Source organism: Panthera uncia, chromosome D4 (assembly GCF_023721935.1).
Source record: "Panthera uncia isolate 11264 chromosome D4, Puncia_PCG_1.0, whole genome shotgun sequence".
Classification (NCBI taxonomy): Eukaryota; Metazoa; Chordata; class Mammalia; order Carnivora; family Felidae; genus Panthera; species Panthera uncia.
Window position 1 is genome coordinate 46,196,865 of NC_064807.1, and position 23,178 is coordinate 46,220,042.

The following is a 23,178-nucleotide window of genomic DNA, read 5'->3' on the forward strand; positions in this document are numbered from 1 at the left end:
TAGCAACTGGGTGTATTATACTAGAGAGACTACCCAGCTTTACATCATTTCCAAGTTTTAATGCAACATTAAATAAAATTCAAAGCAGTTGACTCTTATACCCAACTTAAAATTGAAAAAAGAATAAATAATGTCCTAAGAGTTTAAGTGATCACATACGACATTATTAAAAACAATAGAAAAAAAGCACACTAGTTCTAAGTATCCTACTAAGCAACTAATCATAAACTGGACACTTGAAAAATTAGATTTCCTTTTACATACATCTTAAACTCAGCATCTGAAAACTACACTGAGCATAGTCTATTAAATACTACCCACATCTGTCTCATCCAACATTTATCAATTAAATGAGGGTCCAAACAGACTGTCCTGACAGACATCTTTATATTTTATTGAAGTAGTTTTATTAAAGTATCAAAGTATTTACTAAACCATCAAAGTTTTTAGCAGATCACATCTGCCCGTCTATTGTCGCTTCTGCCTGGCTACAGAACCCCGTTGGTTCAACAAGGACTCTCACGCTGGTAAAGGTAAATAGGGAACCCATGGTAAAGCATTCCTGAAATGCAACTTAAGCCAACAACGTCTTTCAAATTCCTAAGGATCTGTGCATGTAAAGAATCTAACAAAAAAAAAAAAAAAAAAAAAAAAGAAAGAAAAAAGAAAACAAACAGAGTAAGTGGTAAATGTGGCCTCCAGAGGGGGTTGAGGATTAAACTGGATCTGCAAGTGCAGTGGTGGTCAATCAGTCATCCCAAGGTCTAAGCAAGAATCTGCCAATCAAACTGTTCCATATTCCATTCCATACCTTCACTTAGCCCGTTAAAATTTTAGCAAGTGATTACCCTAAAGTGGCTTGGAAAAAAAAAGAAAATAAAAGAGATGGGAGTTTCAGCTATAACCACCAGAGTTCATTCCTAACCTCTCTGCACTGGGAAGTTTTCAAGAGTGGCTAGGAAAAGCGGACTCCCTTATTTTCAACATTAAAAAATGAGAAATGAGCCTGTATTTATTTGGCCACATATCTTCAGAAGTATTAAGTAAGGGGTACCTGGCTGGCTCAGTTGGTAGAGCATGGGACCCTTGATCTCAGGGTCACGAGGTTCAAGCCCCACACTGAGCATGGGGCTTGCTTAAAACAAAAAGAAGAATTAAGTAATATAAATAGGCTAGAATTAAGGCAAACAGGAATCAGTGTATTACTATGTCAAAAAAAACTTAAAAGGCAAAAAAAGAATGTATTATCACTGGTGAAGTTCTGGCCGCAACAGGGCATACTATGAACTACTGATACTCGTACCGGAGCCCTCCAAAGTTATGAAGCACTGAAAACACAGGGCTTGGACGTGCACAGAGCCAAGTTCAGGTCTTGGCTCTGGTGCCTTACCAGTTATATAACTAGGGAATAATTTCCTTACGTTCTCTGAAGCCTCTATTTGTTCGTTTACAATCTGATGTAAATGAAAGTCCTCACCTCACAGGGACCTTACAAGGATTAAATGGAAAAATAAAACTATTAGCACAAAGCTGGAGAACCATAATAATGTTTCAATCATACCTTAATGATTTCATACATAGAAAATCATAATAACATAGATAATGATCGCTCCAAACACTTACTAAGCACTTACCATGTGCCAGACACTGTTCTTGGTATGTTACATACCTTAATATTCAATTGATCCTAATATCAGGGTTATAAATTGGGTGTTATCACTAGCATCCCTAATTTATGTAAGAAAAAACTCAAATTATCACTATTATCTCTGAGATCAGATAAGAGGACACAGAGGAGGCATTTGATACAAGATGTATGTACTTAAACAGAAAAACAGTTCAAAGATTAAGTCTTTTTCCAAATCCATCGCAGTTATTATCAAAATTAATCCTCACTAATTATTACAATATTACAATACAATCTTCCATGTATTTTGTAAGACAATAGCAGATAAGTGTATGGGAGAACCCAAGCCCTCGTTGAAGCCTAAGGAAAAGGCTGTTTGTTGTATAGAAGGTCAACATCCAGCAGCTTTAAATGAGCTGATAGAAAAGACCAACTTGATTTTAATATTCTTTCCCCAAAGTACTGCATATTAAATACTCCCACTTCCTTATTCTCTCTCATAAATATCTATTAGAGCCTAAAATGAGATGCAAAATGAGAAACAGAATCATCTCCGTTTTGGGGAGACAGTGGCAGAAATCATAAATGGGCTTTGGGGAATAGTGCCTATTTCAGATGAGGGGCGCATGTATGCACCTGAATGTGGGATGGGTTACAAAACACCATTCAACCAGTGCCTAATGACTCAATGTGATTTCACACCAGGAAAAAATACCAAGAAGGCTATGCTAGCAGAGTACTGTGAAAGTTTTTCACTTTGGACACTCACGAAATATACTAGGAGGATGTTAGACATAAAGAATAAGGAAAATATCAGTACTCAGTACTCAATATTCGGATGGGTGTAGGGCCTGTTCAACACTGCCAGAGCAGCAGACTACCTCAAAGCCACCTCCCAGGGTAACAGCACTGCAATTCACTTACAAAGCTTTTATATTATTAGGCTGTACGTTTCCTAGAGGGTTGAAACTAATTCTTATATGTATTCCTATCTTACACCCCCACCCACAAGTGGGTGCTCCGATTCTTACAGACTGAAAATACTCCATGGCCTCCTGCAGAGGCTATTTCTGAAGTATTTTTCAGGCAAGCTGATTAGAAGGTGTGATGCTTGTCCAAACAATCTGGCTTTTTGTGCTTCACTGGAAACAACAGAAGTTAAACTAGCTTACAGAAAAATAGATGTACTCATTCAGTTCTTAGAAAACCATTCTTCAGTAGTAGCTTCTTAAGGGTTCTTTCAAGTTTCTGAAATTTGATCAGATGCAATCTCTAACAAAGCTACACTATCAAGTTCCCTGTTAACAATTTTACGTGTAAATATAAACTTAAAATGTAATTCATGTAGTATTTGACCAACTAGTAGATCTAAAGCACTGGCAGCAGATTAAAATGCTGAGTTAGAAAAAGTTAAACCTAAAGAAGGTCACCACAGTACCTGGTAGAAGTAAAATGGAGCTGTTTAACAATAAAAGCTAATTAACACTGGTTGGTAATGTGTAGAAAAAGGTTCTCAACAAGCCAATTTTGGTGGGTTACATACCCTAGAGTTTTTGCATACTTCATCTAAGGTTTGAAATGGAAAACATAAACACACACACATCCCACTATTTCCTATCTCTGAGCATACAGAGCACATCCCCATTATCTCTTATAAGCACTACATAAAAACTTCCTCATTCAGAAATTTTAATTTTTTTTTAATCTTTATTTATTTTTGAGAGAGAGAGAGTGAGGCAGCATGAGCAGGGGAGGGCCAGAGAGAGGGAGACAGAATCTGAAGCAGGCTCTAGGTTCTAAGCTGTCAGCACAGAGCCTGACACAGGGCTCGAACCATAAACTGTGAGAACATGACCTGAGCCGAAGTCGAATGCCTAACCGACTGAGCCATCCAGGAGCCCCCTCATTCAGAAACTTTAAATAAAAGCTTATATATTTTGTGAAGTGCTCTAAAGACAAAGATGCCTGCCCTCTGACAGCAGACCACCAAAGAGAAGAAATGGTAATGTACAGAGAAAAATAAATGCTTTAAAAAAATGTTTTTAATGTTTAGTTTTGAGAGACAGAGCACAAGCGTGGGAGGGGGAGAGACAGGGAGACACAGAATTGGAAGCAGGCACCAGGCTCTGAGCTGGCAGCACAGAGCCCGACATGGAGCTTGAACTCATGAACTGTGAGATCATGACCTGAGCCAAAGTCGGACACTTACCATACTTAGCCACCCAGGCGCCCCCAAAAATTAACACTTTTATGGCCAAATAAAAGTTGGTAAGTAATGACAGTGGTATAAGGCAGTACAGGCAGAGAATGAACCAAGGCAGGAGATAAGAATTTGGCATGCATATTCAAGGAGGAGGAACCCAGGTGAGCCAGAATAAAATCTCTGTAGAACAAAGACAATGCTGTAGTAGGAAGCTGGGGCAGATTCTGGAGCCCTTAAATGTCATAGTGAGGCTTTTAGAACCAAGGGAGTGACAGTCTACAAAAACGTATGTGTGTAGGTCAAATACATATACAATGTGGAGATAATTTTCCCATAAGCTAGGTGAACAGAATAGTCAAAATCAGCGTGGCAATTTAAAAGGCTATTTTAAATACCATCTACAATAAGTTTCCTTTTGTTCTGTAACTAGAAGAAAAACTGCTTCGCCACAATGTTGGTTCAGATATCCAAGTCTTCTTTGACCTACTTATATATACAGTAATGAAAATATAATGATCCTATTTCTGTGTGTACACTAAATACTCCACAGAGAAATTTCATCTTGGTACCATTTTTAAACATCTTAAATGAGTCTCATAGGTTACCATGAATCTTTGCAGAACAGGGCAGATATATGAATGTGAACAAATGCCCAAAATTCATCCCCATAGTTCCTTTTATGAATTAGGTCTTCCCTAAAAAAGAATAAATGTAAACTATGGGGCTAGGTTTAATCAAATTTGCCTACCAATCATTTTCATAGAAGGTTAATACTTGATTGAATAAATACACTTTATAGTTTCCAGATACAAGTTTCTTCCAAAAAGTACATGTCACATAAAGGCCTCTGTGCCTTTGGATGAGACATTCCTTCACGTGTAATACGTGTCTTCTTTCTCTACGTGATAAACCCTATCTTGTAAAACTCTATCACTTCTGAAACCACTGCAGGGGCCTCTCGACAGCCAGTGACATATCCATTTCCACTGTACTCTGCATTCACTTATCATACATCAAAAAAATGGTCATATAAAGTCAGTGCTGTCTCTTTCTACTATACAATGGCATCAGGGACAAGACTATATCTTGTCATGTTTTAGCACGGCTCCAACATTTAGCAAAGTGGACCTATATGTGCTAGACATTCAAAATACTTACGGAATTAAGTACTTACAGATATTCCCTATCCAAGACTGTATAACCATGATTGTATCGTCCTTAAAAAACAATTTGCAATTAAACATTTTTTAATATTAAATTTCACAGCTTTGACCTTGGGGGGCAGAGGAAAAAACACGTTATGATAGAAATTAATAACTTATATTTAGTAATTGTTTTTCATGTTTATTTATTTTGAGAGAGAAAGAGCACAAGCAGGGGAGGGGCAGACAGAGAGGGAGAGAGAAAATCCCAAGCAGGCTCCATGCTGTCAGTGCAGAGCCCAACACGGGGCTCAATCTTGTAAACCATGACAGCATGACCTAAGCCCATGCCTAACTGACTGAGCCACCCAGACACCCCAATAACCTTTAAAGCATATGCCCCTCCATACAAACTTGGAAACTAACCACTGGACTTGCTAGGATTTCATATAATGTAAAAGGCCCTAATGGGACAAGACTATTGAAGATGAAATAATCACTCTTACTAAACCTTTAACGTACTTAAAAAATTATTCCTCAAACATCCAAGGGAAAATTTCTAACAGTCTTCCTTCAAACACCTGTTGTAAATGTAAAAATAGTCTGTACCCATATCTCTTACAACTAAAACACAACAGTCAATATCTAATGTTTTCAGGCCTGATTTAATCCGATTGTCAGGAATCTAGTGTGTGCGTGTGCATGTATATATGTACACACGCATATGCACAAAAAGTTAGGAAACCACCTCACTTTCCTTCAAGGAGAGCCTGTCTTTGCTGAGCCTTAATGAGTATAAACTATACACCATTAAAAAAAAAAAAGGCAATACCAAACATTTTGGATTGCCTATGGCATTTCTCTCTCAAATAGACTAGAAAGAAATTGTGTGAGAGACACATGTATGACATATAAGAAAAAGAAAGAGAGATAATAGGAATGTTATTATAAACCCTCCCCAAGGCTAAAGAAAGTCTTACCTATATATTTTTTGTGGACATAAATTATACAACTATAAAAAATTTATTCAATAGATAATTCAAAAGGAATAACCCTTGAAATATTACTGAATGTTTTATAACTTCAAACCTACCAAGATATTTTTCTCTCAACATGATTAGACATTAGAGAATAATCACAGGGAAAGCTTTTTAAATGAACTGATTTGCAGGACTAATAGTCTCATTCAAAGACAATCCCTCATTCTCCAAATATCTATTAGACACCTGAGCTGTATATCCCCCAAACAGCTTTAACAAAAAGTAATTACTATATTCCTAAAGCCTTTTGTATGCCAGTTGTGAAGGCCTTACAAGAAAGAGGGTTTTTAAGGAACACACCAACAACCTTAACTGTACACAATGAACAGACCATATCACTGCCATTCATAGACTCCTCCGGAAATTTAAACAGGAGCAGTAAGAGGGGATAACCGCCTTTACCTCTGTTGCAGGACAAAGCATTCTCCTGCTTCAGATGTGCAGAAGCACCTCACTTTACCTTGAGAATCCAGTCCTGCGGTATTTAATTACACTGTCGGGAGCACCGAATAGTCTGGCACAGTGCCCTTTCCCTGGGTCTTGCTGATTGATAGCATCAATAACATTCACTGGCTGTAATTAAACCGCCAAATAGTACCCCCTTTGCCACTTGGTAGATCAATGTTCTTTAATACTCAAAGAACAAAGTACAAAGGTGAGAGGGGTGTTCTTAGCCTTCACCTTCACAGTTCATTTGACTTTGTGCACCAGAGCGGTCTGCAGACAACGCATATTTCACAATTCCCCCAAGACACTGGTTAATGAAGGAGAACACTATGGAAAACGCTGTAAGTTGGTGACAATTACTTATTAACCCATTTTTGCAAATCTGAGAACAGAGACATTCTAAGCCTTTTGGTGACAGTATGCACCGCTTTCACATAGCTTCGGAACAAAATTCAGTTTATAGGTCAAAAGGCTTCCAAATTAAGTTGGCATACAGTAAATAGTTTTTTTTTCTTTAAATATTTATAACATGCTATGTGGGCAAGTTCTTGTGATAGTAACACAAATTCCCATTTATTAAAACCCGGACTAGAAAAGTTCAAACATCCAGATACTGTGGAGGGGTGGAAGAGGGGTGTGGTTGGGAGTCTATAAATAGGAGACAAATTTTTATTGCATTCTAAAAGCAACTTCCATATTCTAAGGATTCACAACCATCCTGAACCATATAATTGAACTCCCAATCTCTATACTAACATGAAATACCCATTTTAAATGAATGGGCCCCAGAAGAACGATACTGCAAATTCCCTATGCTCAGAATCAAATATTAAATGACATTTATGTACTTGTAATACTAAAAGTATTTAATGGCACTGAAATGCCCTGAAAATGATTACTGTGAGTGCGTGTGAATGTGTGTGTGAGTGTGAGTGTGAGTGTGTGTGTGTGTGTGTGTGTGTGAGAGAGAGAGAGAGAGAGAGAGAGAGAGGGAGAGAGAGAGAGAATGAATATTATTCAGGTAAGTCCAGCATTATATTCATTAAAAGTACATCTGTTAACCACAAGCATTCCAGATACTTTATGACAGAACCTACAAATGAAAATTTCATTAACATGTAGGTTCATTTTGAAACAAGCACCACAGACCTATCCAAGTACAAATCATTAAGGTCCACCAAACAATGGTTCTCAGGTCAGACCACCATCTATTAAGAATCACCTGTGGTAGCTGGTTAAAATACATTTTTTGGTCTCTCCCTGCAGATATCAGATTCAGTAAGTTTTGGGGTCCAGAACTATGCATTTTATCAACCACCCCACCTTAGTGATTCTGATGAACATTTTAATGCTTTGGCAGTCCCTTATGTAGACAGACTTTAAATAGGTAATCCTCAAACTCTGGGGACATACTTGGATTCCTAGAAAGCTCATAAAAATTACAGATGTCAAGCTCTCTTCCTGGTCACCCACCAATGCTGGTTTCCAAATGAGTAAGAATGAGTAGCTTGAAAATAAGGTATATATGAATAGAAATAACCAATAAATACAAAAATGTAAAGGTAAAACAAAGCCCATAAAAATTCATCCAAAGGTATTTCCAAATATCAGCCTGGCTGGATGGGGCTCAGCTGGATTAGGGAGCTCATCAGCCTGAATGGTCTGTGGAAAAGATTTAATTCTATGAAGTAAGAGCCACTCTCAAGGACTCCAGAATCTTTCTAAGAATATGAACAGGGTCGTTTGTGTGAAGGAAGTGGGAACAGTCGAATTTCTAAACAGTCATTTAACAAAATTGTAAAAATGAAAGCTTTTTCTGAATGATCAGTTTTCAGGACCATGCAGGTGCTGCCTTTCCTGCTGCTTGCCTGAGGGTCAGTGAGGGTCACTTCAAGACTCATTAGCAACCTCAGAACCTATGCAGGAAGGATTACACTTCCCAATTCCTGTGGGAGGAGGTAACCTTATACTAATGACCAGAAAACAGAGCACATTAGCATGATTTATTGATTTTTTTTCCACCATCCGCTTCTCTATAACACAAGGTAACTACAGTAGTTTTAAATATCCAACAAAATCAAACTAACAAACTAAAACAGTGGGACTACTTACTTTGGAGTAAAAGCAGCTTTTTCATTCCTCCCAACTAGATTTCTAAAATACCACTTTAATAGAGCAGGACATAAATCCAGGACTTGTGGCTCTTAAACCTTGATGCAGCATTCAAGGAGGTGTTCTCATTCGGGGTGGGGGGGCACACAACTAGCAGACTGCTTGTACAGTTTTCAAAATAGAGCCCTCTCTCTCTTGCTTAATCACAAGTAGTACGTCAAGAAACTTCCAAAGTAAAACCCCCACAAGTCTGATGTCATACTCAGGGCTTAGAACTGATGCTAAGGGCAACGACAGGAAAATCAGTCAGAGATGGGAGTAAAAGAAAATGGACCACACGTGCTTTTGTAAAGAGTCCACACAAACTTAAAGAATGACAAATGTACTTTCTGTAGCTTTTAAACTAGCATTCTAAGACTCACAAGAACTTACCAGAAAAAGATTCCTGTATGGGTCATCTCCTACAGAATAGAGATCCAGAGCGTTACTGTAATAGTAATTCTTTTACTCTCCAGTTACCATCAAAATACTTAAACCTATGTGATCCTGCCCATCTTCTAGACAGGACCTCCAGACACTAGTTTTATTCTCAAAGTGGGTGTCTGGCTATCTCCAGCATTCATCCTGACAGACAGCAGTTTTCTGGCCACTAGGAACAGCTCCAATTTCTCACATCTAACAGAGATCTGAGCCAGAAAGTCTCAAGACAGTAAAGGACCCAAATTAAGGTTCCCAAGACAATATTCCATTTGTAGTGGTATCTATAACCTGGTTCTAAATGAAACACCTAAATGTCAAAAATATGAGGTGAAAAGAAAACAAGAAAAGCCACCAGCATCAGCCAACATGTCCCTTGTGGTACTGTTAGCTACAAGGTGTTTGAACAAGTCCCTTAACCTGAGCTGCATCTCATTGGTCAGAGGGAGTATTTGCCTACAGGAATATTGCTTTTGCCTAAGTCCAGTCAAGTAACAGGATAAAAGTCCTATGCAACTACTATAAAAAGTAGATAGAGCAAAGAATTGAGGGACCCTTTTTCAGAAGTTAGCATATCAGTCTGTGCTGACAGCTCAGAGCCTGGAGCCTGCTTCAGATTCTGTGTCTCCCTCTCTCTCTGCTCCTCCCCCACTCACACTCTGTCTCTCTCTCAAAAATAAATAAACATTAAAAAAAACAAAATAAAAAAAAAGAAGTTACCGTATCTGTCTTAACCTCTCAAGCTAGCTTGGTAGAACAGGCAGAAGCCACCAACCTACCTAGTACTACTCCCAAGTCACAAATAAAAAGTGACAAAAGCCCTACCCTACCCTTTAAAAGCAGTAGAAAAGATAAGCAGACAAGTGTTAACAGTGCTTTGCAGAAATGCCTTTGCTGATGCACATTTATGAAACAGGCAGAAAAGGTAGAAGCTTGAATAAAAGGATCTATAAACTCCCTAAGAAAGTGGGGTTCAGTCAACTGCCCAGACACTCCCCACCAACCCATCTGTGGTTCACAAGCAAGTAAGGGCAGGAAGCAAGCTGAGACAGTGCTACCAGGAACCCTCCTCCTCACCCATCACTCTGTGCAGGCTCAGCCTTTGTGCCAGCAATTGTCCAAAAATGTCTACGGAAGAGCAGTTCAGTTACTGCCCTCTGGGAATTTCCAACTGTCTCATTCCCACTTTGGAGGGAGCCTTGAAGGAGCAGGAGTGACACAAATAAGCCTGAGTTGGGACAATGAAGTTCTGGACTATCCTAGGCCACCTACCCACACTCTTGAGGCTACCCAAGATAAGTAACAACCTATAGTGGTTTTTTTTGTGTGTAAATAAATAAATTCACAGCTCACAATGGAATATTCTGCAAACACATGACAGGCATTATACAAATAATACCTTATTAAAAAATCTTAGTCATTTCAAATAAGGGCTGTGTATACTCAGCTCAATATAAGAATTTTATTTAAATGTATTGAAGAGTTTCTGATGATCAGATGTAGCAATATACTATTAAAACTCGGCACACGGCTCTAGAAATTTCCAGACCATGGGTTAAAAATGAAGTTATAATACATTCAGTCTTTATTTTAAAAAAGGCAAAGAAATCATTTACTCAGCTTCCATTTTTGCTTCCACTCCTGCGATGTACTTTTTCCACTTTTTTTGTCCCTCCACAAACTAAAGTCTGACCAGCCAAATAATAATTTAAGTTAACATCTCCAAAGTTGTCAGTCAATCTGAGGCCTGTCCTTCAGACTATTACTAGCAAATTTTCCAAATCTAGTCAAGGTAAAAAGATAAATGATGATCTATATGCAGCAGCATTGAAATCAGGGATACTTTGGGGTGCGTGGTGGCTCAGTTGGTTAAACATCCGACTTCGGCTTGGATCATGATCTTGCAGCCTGTGAGTTCGAGCCCCCCATCAGGCCCTGTGCTGACAGCTCAGAGCCTGGAGCCTGCTTCGGATTCTGTGTCTCCCTCCCCCCCCCTCTTTGCCCCTCCCCTGCTTGTTTTCTCTGTCTCTCTGTCTCTCTCTCTCTCTCCTCTCAAAAAAATAAACATAAAAAGAAAGAAGGGATACCTTATAGTAGATGCTTTTACAAGTTTGTAAAGCCCACCCTTCTCCTACAAACATCTACACTTTGTACCTACACAGAAAACAAAATCAACTATGTAAGCTGAAAGAATACTAGCATAGCCTGAGATGCTCAGAGATGTGGAGTCTGTACTAGAGAGACCTTCCCTTCATAACAAATACTTAAGTCCAATCCATTGCTGCTCTGCTCAAAACACTTTGGTGGTTCTCCCTCACCTACACTATAAAACCCTGGCATGGCACACCTGCCTTTAATAATCCCCAAATGCTCTCTGCTCCTTTAGGCATTCCTCCCCCTGCTCACTGCTCTCCCTAATTCTAAGTGGTTCCCCTAACAGCTGCTTTCAAACTTCCCTACAAAAGCATGAACTCTCAGCATTACTGCCATTTGAAACCCACTGGTCTCAAATATCCCAGAATGATGCTGTAGATCTTTTAGCGGAGCACCTACCAGGTGGCAAGCCTAACGTCACTTCTGTTTCCACATCCATGCCCTTTCCTTCTCTAAAGTGCGGAGCTGATTTACACATTTCCTAACGGGCAGAAGGAACGGGCATTCCTTCCTAACTGCATGAAGGAATGGGTTATAATGATAAGAATCAATCCCCTCCCCAATAATTCTGGAACAAAAAGAGGGCTAGGTGATGTGGAGAATTGTTTCCCCACACAAATTTTACTGTGGCTGCAAAAATTTTCAACAACCACAAAGAGAAAGTATTAACATGTTGTCTCTTCAGGATGGGGTGCTGCATTTCACCACTAACTAAATCATTCCATGATAACCATGAGCTACTTAATAAAAATCTATTAAGTAGCTACACCTTTTTGTAATATGCAATTTGGTAGACTATGGAAAGTTAAAAAAAAAACGGGGGGGGGGGGCAGATAATAAACATTCTCAAGATGAATTAGTTTTACAGATAAAATGGAAACCTGAATGATTACTGTCCAAGATCACACAGCCAGTTAAATCATGTTATCAATGTCCTGAGAGAGTAAACTTTCAGAAGTGTGGTTTATAAGTTTTTCCATATGCACTTAAATGGTGGTTTGGTTATCTTAATATGAGAAATTTCACATTAATGAGGTCAATTAATAACTTTTAAGCAAAGGTGAAATTTAGGCTGGCCTATGTCTGAACGATGAATCAAAAACAAATTTAGGCAGTTTTTTTCACGCTAGTAGTATTTCAAACAGAGATCCCCCACCCCCACCCCAGTGGGGCAGAGAAGGCATGGATTTGTAGGAGTATCTATCAATAATAACAAAAGACTTCTATTCCTTGAGGTTAACAGCTCCCACTTTCAGAGAAACCTAGGGACTAACAAAGCTTCCTACACCCCTTGTAGGAGGGGAAAAGCTAGGAGTGACACTGAGGGGCAGGACCTCCATCACCTATTCACAGTACTTGCTGGGGGTGGAAAGCATGCAAGATCTTTTGGAAATGAAGGATTTTAATCTGCTAATATGAATTTAAGTCTGATACCATTAACCTGGGCAAAAAATACATTTTCTCTGGGTAGGGGGAGAGGGCATGAGGACTGGCTTGAACCCATAAATGTTTCATACGCCAACTTAGATTTTATCAATACTAGAGACTCCCTAAAACCAAAATGAGTAGAGAATATGAAGACTGAACACACTAGTCACAACCACTGAGAACCCAAATGATCCACAGAACAAAAGGTGCCCATGGGGACCAGGACCAGAGGGCTCTTGATGAGATCCTCCCCCCAGCATACAATTTTTGACACTGTCATGAGGAGATTCCCGTCCCCCAGGGCTCAATTGTGCGTATACTACCTTTTCATTACTTTCCCTAAGATCAGAAGTTAAAAACATCTGGTCATCTTCACACTTCATTAACCATCCCAATATCAGGGACAACATGGACAGGCTTTATCATAACTGCCTCTGTGCAGCTCAGAGATGGTATGACATCACCAGTAAGGTAAGCTGCCAAAACCTCGAACCAACCAAGGAAAAAAGTGACCCTTAGGAGAAGAGAATAACCACTTTGAAACTTTAACCTATGAATGCTGCTATTTTTAATAAAAATCTTTTTTTTTTTTAATTTTTCATTAACGTTTATTTATTTTTGAGACAGAGAGATAGAGCATGAGCAGGGGAGGGGCAGAGAGAGAAGGAGACACAGAATCTGAAACAGGCTCCAGGCTCTGAGCTGTCAGCACAGAGCCCGACGTGGGGCTCGAACCCACGGACCGTGAGATCATGACCTGAGCCGAAGTCGGACGCTCAACCGACCAAGCCACCCAGGCGCCCCAATAAAAATCTTTCTAACATAAGGTGAAGATATTAAGTTTTTCTAATTTCTAAGCCACACTTTTTAAGAAGTGAAGATGGTATGAACCACTTTTTACTCTGAATGTTCAGCTATCATTCAGCATGCTCAGGAGAATTATCCACAAGACGATTTTCAAGATAAAAGATGAAAAGAAACTGAACTTAGCATGCAAAAATACCAATATTTAGAGAACCCACCTATTCAGAAAAGGTACATTTTGGTGGCTCCTAAGTGTTAGGCCTTAGACTTGCTGTCACAAATTACCTGGAAAACATATTAAAAAGCAGATCCCTGCATCTCACCTCTGGACACTGATCCAGAAATTTGAGGTGGGCCCCAGAATATGTATTTCTAACCACTTTTCCTTGTGATTCTGATGCAAACAAGTTCCGGAACAACTGCTTTAGGATTTCACAGTGCCTGAGGTGCTTCACTCACTGCAAAAATACTGAATATTTGTCATGTATTCAACACACCATCCGTCTATTGTACAAAACCTTACTCGGCTAATGCTATTAGGGAGCCCCAGGAGAAACTACTAAATGAACCACCTTCCACGGCACTTGATTTCAGTTTCAATATTCCAATTACTAGGAATTCTACCAAATGCATACTAAATACTAGGTATCTTGGAAGACTTAACTTGAGGAGCACACAAACATTTGTACACTTGCATATGACGTATTTATTAGTCTACTGCAGCCGTCTGAAGGGAGTTTTGCCACATTAAATATAAGAGTTTTGTCTTCAAAAGCCCTGTCTTAGCTAAACTCTATGAGCACTAAAGGTCTCAACTCTTTTTATTGGAGGCATGCCCAGGTAGGCAGAGGCGGAACGAGGAACTTCAGATGGGCTCCAATAGACAGGGAGGCTGCTATTCAATTAAGGTAAGTGGGAAAGGGTATGCCAGGAAGCAAGGCCTACAGGAGCATACGTGCAGAGCCTGAGACGATGATCACGTGCCGGAGAAGAGCCAGTCTGACTACTGTGGAAAGCAGTAACAACAATGGTCAACTCCAAAGTCAAATCAAATGATAAGGTAAAAGATTAGGGAGATACAAGAGAAGTTTGAGAAGTAACATGAAGAAAGTGCTGTTTTTTTTTTTTTTTTTTTTTTAAGTTTAGTCCAATAACCACCACCAGGATAGACTGGAAGAAGGGTAAAAAGGCCAATTTATGGAATGGTATCTCAGGGAATGGAAAGGTATATACATGCAGCTTCTAAAAGGTACTTAAAACAGCAAACATGTGAGAAGAAAAAAAAAAACTGGCTCAAGATCTTGTGTAAGAACACAAAACATGTCTAATTGAAAATAAGACAAAAAACACACAAAGAACAGACAAAAATGGTGCTCTGTAGTTCTGGAAAATGGTCTGCTTTGCCTCTCAGAGAAATCTGGGCCAAACTGAGGATACCAGCTGTTATCTGATATTTTTACAGGAACCGAATGGGGGTGGGGGAAAAAGGAGCCTGCTGCTTCCCCACCGCTCCCACCCCCATTTCAGAAAATCAGAAGAGAAGTAGCAGATGTCACAGTTTAAAAGCCACAAGGCATTACTGTCCTTTCTTCTGCATATTCTGCCTGGGCAGCTGGGCCCTGAAGAGAAAGCTGGGCAATGGGCAGTGAGGAAGCAGCCATCATCAATGGTCTCCTTGCAAGCCACGGAAACTCATTCTCAGACAACTCTTCCCTTGCATCTCTGCCTTCCTGTGGACATTACTGCAGAAGAACTTACAGCTAAAGAACTGACTCACTAAAATAAGGATGGTTATTTCTGGAATGGAGAAAAGGGTATGTTCAGGAACGAGCCACCCCAACCATCCCTTCCAATTTCTTCGTAACCACAACTCAGGACCTCAACACTAAGATAAATTAGCAGCAATTCTGGAAATCAATTTAAAATGGGGAGGCCTTCAAAAATCCACAGAACAGAGAACACACAAAACAATCTGAAAATAACTGGATATCAGATTTTTTTTTAACAGCATTTGATTATTACCTAATAGTAATAATGTGGGGCACCTGGGTGGCTCAGTCAGTTAAACAGCCACCTCTTGATTTCAGCTTAGGTCATAAACTCACGGTTCATGGATTCAAGCTGGGCTCTGCACTGACAGGGAGGAGTCTGCTTGGGATTCTCCACACCCCCCTTGCTTTTCCCCCATGCTCACAGTCTCTCAAAAATAAAATAATAAAAAAAAATTTTTTAAAAGAGAAACATGTAGAATTCTTGGACATCTTACATCCAAGTATATTTGGGAGCTACCCCCTACAGTTCCCTTTAGATAAGACAGAGCTGGGAGGCATTCTTCCTACAGGCCAATAAAGAATGAGATGTCAAAACTACCCAGAGCTAATGAATTACTTTAGTTAACAATTCTGAGAGAAGCAACTTTTAAGCACAAAGATGACACTGCATTTCCAGATTTCTGAAAAAATGAGCAGAATCTAGACAAGTCTGTAAGCAAGATGGATGCCACAGTCAGCCTTGACTAACTTACCCTCACCACTCAGGCTATCGTCTGAGCTGACTTCTTAAATCAAGGGTGGGAAATAGGTTCCAACTTGAGTCAATTGACAGAGGTTGTCTGGAACACTATTTTGAAAAATATTTGGGGGCCACATCTAGACTGAGTGGAGAAAGACTGCCATGATTGATTGGCAATGTCTGCACTGGGCAGGAGAGGGGAAATTGATGGCACATGCAATAAGCGTTTGCCAGAAGCAACATCCCTTTTATTCTGTAAAGGAAAAGAAATCTATACTGCAAACTGGATTAAATTCTTATCTAGATACAATCTACATTGGCATTTCGAAAATTCACAAAAGTGGGAAAATATCCACAAATTATTTATCATTTGTCTTGAAAAGAAAAATGTAACAGGAAAAATAACCTGTGTGGCAAGTAAGCTCATCTAGTCAGTCTCCTCAAAGTCAGAGCAGAGTCAAACTACAGCCCAAGGACTACACCCAGCCTGCCAGCTGTTTTTTATGACCATGAGCTAAGAATGATTTTTATATGTTTCAATGACTGGGACAAAAGAAAAAGACTATTTTGTGACACATGAACAGTACATGAAATTCAAGTTTCAGCTTCCACAAATAAAATTTTATAAGATCACAGTCACATCTGTTCGTTCACATTGTTATTGGCTATGGCTGCTCTCACACAAGGGCAGAGTTGAGAAGTTGTGACAAAGACTATATGACCCACAAAGCCTAACATAGTTACTACCTGGCCCTTTAGAGAACAACTCTGCCAACCCCTGAGCTCAAAGAGCTGGTCTAAGGTTTCCCCAAGTTATATGGCAAGTAATTCACTATAAAGGAAGGAGACTTAATTCAGCAGGCTTCACAAAGTACTTAGCTAAGCAAGTTGCTGCTGCCGCCTTGTTAATAAGGAGTGATTACATGAAGTCCTCGTGAACAGGTTCCCCCGTCATGCAACAAACAAAAAATTCTGCTATGCCTCCCAGAGAAATGTCTATGTGGGCACAAAATGAATAAAGGAAAGAACTACATGAAGATTTCAATTGTTTTTAATCTCTGTTCTGCAGGTAGGTATGAAGAAAACTGAAACATACTTTTATTGTTTTGGTTTGAAGTCTCAATCCATTCAGGGTGTTGATAGCTTTCTCTGCATCCTTAGGGTCAATGTAGTTCACAAAGCCATATCCCAAGCTCTGCCCTAATGAAAGGGAAGGAGAAAAAGGCATACATTAGTTCTACACCACTGATGCCAGCGATCCACTCTCATTTTGGCATATGGTCTTGTCATTAACACCAGCACATTTTCTCAATAGTAAAAAGAAGTCTACGTTAATTCTTCTAGAAATACACACGTGTTTTTTTTCATCCCCTGTCTACTACATTTGCAAGTTTAAACATCAGTTAGAACTCAGCAAGCTGTGCATTTAAAGTGCACACGCGCACGCACACACACCTCCAAAGCATTCCATCAAACGTGTCCTGCCTGAGCCAGAGCACCCAGCAGCAAATGCAACGTTCAGCTTCAGAAACTGTGGGTGCAAGTCTCTGCCGAGCTGCTGAGTGGGCTTCACGGGCATGACTTATTCAGTTTCGTTTTCTTTACCCAAAAAATGGGAAGGCGTCACGCATCAACCAAGAATCTGTCAGTGTTCTGTACTTTGTACCCTGGCAAATTTACAGCCTTTACCAAATACAATTATTTCCATTTAAAAGGTGAAGAATCGTGTGTGCACATGGACATTTATTTTATAGGAGGGCCTCTTCAAATAAACTGAATCTAATTTTCTAAAAAAGATCTGATGACCTAGATAAGGAATACAGGGAAATCTGAAGATTTACACTGAGAACATCCAAGCCAGTAAGAACAATGAAAACATGTAGGAAGGGAAGAAAAGTATAAACAAAAATAATAAAACACAGTTAAGTAAGAGCTGCTTAAAAATCTTGTTTTTCCCTATCATCTGAGCTCTCTAACTCCTGGCTCAATAATGTCCTAACTCAAAAAAAAAAAAAAAAAAAAGGAAGGTATTCAAGAGGCTGAAATCAATGGAATGCACAGGTAAGTAAAGCCAATCTGAAAGGTCTCAATTTTTCAACTACGGGAAAGTTTCACAGTTTCAAAAAAAATGCTACAGTAGAGTAGGTAACAACAGTGGACATAAGAAAGGTTTAGTCTATTAAAAGTTAAACCAAACGAATTGAGGGTTTCCAGGAAGATGTTTGGTAAAGCTCCAAATACTTTTTATTAAGTATCGCTTCTGTATGAATTTCACAGCAAACTAAGGGATCTTCGTCCTTGATGGGGCACTTTAGGCACATGTGGTTATGAATACAGGTATTTAGGACAGCCACTCCGGTTATCCAAATGTGGTTCCCTAGAACTATATTAAAAAGAGAGAGAACACTAAATACAGTACCTAAGAACTATGAAAACTTGTAATTATATTTTGGGACCACTATCAGATTTTGGGTGTTGTACAATACCCACAACTAATATGTCCGTTTACCTCAATAAAAAAAAAAAATTGGGGTAATCATTGCTAAAGTATCCCTCTAATCAAATTGCATTTTTTTCCTGTTTTTAAAAAAAGAGGGTGAAGGGGGTTCCTGGGGGGCTCAGTCAGTTAAGTGTCCAACTCTTGATTTCAGCTCAGGTCATGATCTCAGTTTCCTGAGTTTGAGCCCTGCATTGGGCTCTACACAGCGCAGAACTTGCTTGAGATTCTCACTCTCTCTGCCCCTCCCCTGCTCACACTCTCTTGGTCATTCTCAAAAATAAATAATAAATAAAAAACTTAAAAAAAAAAAAAAAGGTGAGGGATGAGCTAAAACTAATTCATTATTTTTTTTCTCACAATAATCACAGAAGTTTTGTTTTACTCACAGGTCTATTTTTTAAAAGTTCCATGTGAAGCCACTGTATTTTAAGCACTCAGCCTTTTACTAATTTGACATTTACCATGTGTCTATAGCATGCATAGTGCCCTCTTAGAAAATGTGCTGCAGCTCTATTGTCAAATGGGATGAACATGAAAGCTGCTCAAGGAAGCAGTTAAGATGGAAAGAACATGGGCTTTGGAAACAGACACACAGGAGTTCTAAGCTTGCCTCTGCTGTTTATTAGCTATGTGACTTTGAAGAAGGCTACTTAACTTCTCTGAGCCATTACTTCCTAAATTCTAAAATGAGGATAGTAATTTCTATCCAACAAGGCTGTTGAGGCAGTGATGAATACGTTCGCTACTGTTGGAAGTAGATCATTTTAGTCAAAAGATAAAGTAAGGAAAAATAACATGTATCTACTACATGTTAAGGAGTTTCCACGTATTCTTTCAAAATTAAATCAAGAAGATGCTACAAATATAATGGGGAAAAGAAAGGCAAGCCAAACATTGTGCAGTTTTGTCACATTGCTATTCTATAACTAAACAGGTCAAATAATCAATTATACCAACGTTAAGAGTCTATTTCTCCTATCTCCTGACACTATCCTCACACCTGCATTTAAATAGCCTCTAATCAAAGTGCTTTTTCAACCCTGGTTGCACACTGAAATCATCTACAAAGCTTTGCAGCAGGGTGGGGAAGCAAACAGATGCCTAAATCCTATTCCCAAAGATTTTTACTTTATTAGTTTATTATGAAGCATTGGTAACAGGCTTAAAAAACCCTGGCGATTCTAACAAGCAGCCAAGTTTGAGAATCACAGTTTTAATGTGAGAGATAATCGGGGGCTACAAATCTGGCATCTGGGAAGCCCTGAGAGCAGCCACGTGCTGAGGGGTCGGGGCATGGAAGAAACTTTGCGGGAGGACTGTTTTTACAGATCTGTTTTCAGGTAGAAGTGTTTCAGATGTCTTCCCTCTAAAACCTTCATTTTATCCAACACTTCAGAGAAACTGTTTCTTGGCCTGTGGGGTCACTCTCAGGCACAGCAGTACCTGCTGGAGGTGGGTCACCGGGGAAGGTAAGCCTGCCCTGCCAGTCCCTGCTTAGCTGTCTCCCAGGCTGGTTACTCCTAAGCACAAGGTAGGCACTCCCAATGTTTGCTAAATGAATGAGTGAGAAACACAGTGGTGTTACGTATTTAACCAAAGCTATTATCATCAACATCACATCAGATGGTCCATCCACTAAATGGGTCTTTGACCTGACCCCACACAGCAATCATGGCTAGCTGTAATGAGTCAGCCAAGTTTCTAGTACCTGTGAATTGACTACACTCAGAAAATATTTATCCCTAAATGACCTCTCCTCCACAAACAAAGTTTCTAATTTGCTCAGTGGCATTATCAGGAAGAGCACCACCCATCAATTAGAATATGTTTGAAGTAAGCAAAATTTTACTTTTATTCTAAGGAAGATAATATGAAAGGAGAGATTTGCTGCAAAAAGGCTGCATTTCTAAATCCACTATAGTAGCTGAATTAGCATGTTGGCAGTGAAGTACAAGAGAGTTAGGAACTTCAGAGATTTTCATTTTAAAATATGTTAGTCAAGTCAGCAAATATTTATTGAATGCTTATAATAATTTAAAGCTTTCAAAGATGATAACAACATAGGCAAGACTCCCTCCAGTCTCATCTTTCAGCTATGTGGTATTTTACTATTTAATTTTAGCCTCACATTTATCATATGAGATACTCATTTTCCTCTCCTGTGAAGGAGACAGGAGGATATTTGAAGCTAGGCAAGGTCAATCAGCTTCCTCAAATCAAAAAAGCAGGTAGGAAGTAAGGGTCAGGACTTGATTCCAGGACTCTCAAATGCTATGCTCTTCTCAGCTCAATTCACAGCTGGTTAATATATGAACCCAGACCACCTTCAATATGCATGAAGGGTAATGTTACCAGGCATTTTCTAACAGGGCTCTACCACAAAAACTGTTCTGAGACAGTTGCTCACTGTCTCAAATTCCTATACTTTATGTGCAAATATCTGTTTCTGTATATATGAATTTCAATGCTATTATTCATTCCTATGACAAAGTAAATTGCCTCTTATTTATATAGTGACTACTTTACTTCAGGTTATCCTAAGTGAGTGCAGATTTCTATAAAGTAAAAGCAACACTGAGTCAAAATCAAGAAAAATTATTTAGCCTGGATCCACTTTTTCCACTCTTGTATTCATCAGCTAGTAACTAACAGTCATAAACCACCAGGGAAGGCATGGAAACCAAGCATCATTTATCCAGATCATCCAAATCTGGTTTTCAAATCATTCTGAATTTAGAATGTGCATATTGATAAACCCAAAACCAAGAATCATTTTCTTTAAAAATAAAAATTATAAAGCTCTACATTTAAATTCCAAGTATAAAAGCAACCCAGCGTGATTAGAACTGAACACAATGACAAAGCTAAGGCTCTCCCAAAAAATCCTTCAAGACAAATAAATCCTGTCTTTCAAGGCTAAAAAACTTCTGGTAACTGGATATAAAGAATAACATCAAAGCACTTGTCCCCAGCTATCTATACAAGCTACCTGTGGTCCCAAGGCTATTAGGGATTCTGGAACCATTAATCCAAGCCTTAGTCCTAACAGGGAAGAGAAGGATTCTAGAATTTCATTACAGAGGAAGTCATGTGAACAGTTATATGGCCTAAGACCTCCATGCATGTACTGAAAACTCTGGGTCAATACCACACTTCAGTCCATGCATTCTATACACTGTGTGTGCGAATGCCTTTTGTTTTGCATCCTCCTTTTTAACCTAACATACATGCCACAGAAGATCCCTTCTTCACAAGAGACAGAAAAATCACTTGTAAACTGCTCCTGGCATAAGGAGAACAGTTATAAACAGGCTCCTTAGAACCACAGTCAAGTGGTCTATAGCACAGAGCTGAAGCACTCCACAGGCCTCTGAATGGGACCGAGGCCCATCAAGAGCCACACGGGGATCAGAACAGGAAGAGGAAAACAGGAAGAGTCCTTTTAGTAACAAAATGCTGGTGGGAAACACAGTAAACTCCAATTTATCCCAAACTGTGCGTAATTCAAAGCAGCAGCCATTCCCTTGCCACCTACATTGCTTTTAATAGCACACTTTAATTAAAAATTTAATTGCATATTTTAATTAAAAATACACAATCTTCTAGACCCATTTAATTCAAAGGTCACTTTACTTAGTCTTTTCTATTTCAAATTACTACCAATGTGCAGAATATCAAATTACCCCCTCAGGTTTAAAGGTAAAGGTAATAGACCTCCATAATTCTTGATTATAAAACCTGGTACATTAATTTTATCCAACCAGTATTAAGTGAGACCCTTCTCAACATGGAACTGTGGAAAGTAAAATTCTGCATTAAAATAAGTCATCCTACACATTTCTCACCAACATTTAGAATTCATTTGTTCAACAATTATAGAAAGTCTACTTTTTGCTAGTCCCCAGGGACAAAAAGTTCCTCTTTATAAAACCTACATCCTGCTAGGAGACAAAAGAACAAGCTCTACAGAGCTTGTATTAGAAGAAAATAAGGGCTAAGGAGAAAAAAAGGAGAGAGGAGAGTGTGGGGAAGAGGGTCAGGGACGCTATGTAAATAGAATGGTCTCAGAGTGGGCCTCACCCTGAAGGTAACATCTGATCCAAGACCCAAAGGAAGTAATTCATAGTCTAACAGGAAAGCTGTGTAAATAGACCAGTTTGAGTGTAAGTTCTACCATAGGGGTATCGCATCCTGCCAGTTCTACCAGCTAAATCTGCCCCTCCTTCCCCCTCCTCTGATTAACACAGGTCCTTGTGTACTATTCTAACCCAGATTACTGCTACAATACTATAAGCAACCACCCTTTCCCTACATTCCTGTCAATTCCCAAACCAGTTGTCCTCCACCATGATGCTGTCCAGATAATTTTTTTTTTTTTTTTAAGTTTACTTATTTTGAGAGAGAGCAAGCAAGCAGAGGAGGGACAGAGAAAGGGAGAGAGAGAGAATCCCAAGCAGGCTCTGCACTGTTAATGCAGAGCCTGACGCAGGGCTCGAACCCATGAACCATGAGATCATGGCCTGAGCCAAAGTCAGGAGTTGGACCCTTAACCAACTGAACCACCCACGTGCCCCCAGATGGATCTTCCTCAAAGACAAATCCAATTATGCTCTGGTTTCCAAGGTCATCATCGGCTTCTTGCGAACTTCTACTACTTCACACATACCCTAAAATGGACATTCAGTTCCCTGCGCACATCTCTAACTGGCCAACTCCCACATATCCTTTGAGAC

The 23,178-nt window shown here is 39.3% G+C and overlaps 1 protein-coding gene across 5 annotated transcripts in view; it reads right to left on the reverse strand.

Moving 5' to 3' along the window:
• ELAVL2 (ELAV like RNA binding protein 2) overlaps positions 1-23,178 on the reverse strand; it is an 84,480-nt gene that overhangs the window by 38,273 nt on the left and 23,029 nt on the right. For all 5 annotated transcript variants that reach the window (XR_007455774.1, XM_049621965.1, XM_049622049.1 and 2 more), the window contains exon 3: positions 17,042-17,145. Coding sequence is in view for 4 of the 5 variants with exons in the window: in XM_049621965.1 (XP_049477922.1) it covers positions 17,042-17,145 (104 nt within the window). In the remaining variant the exon portion in view is untranslated. The remainder of the gene's footprint in view (positions 1-17,041; positions 17,146-23,178) is intronic.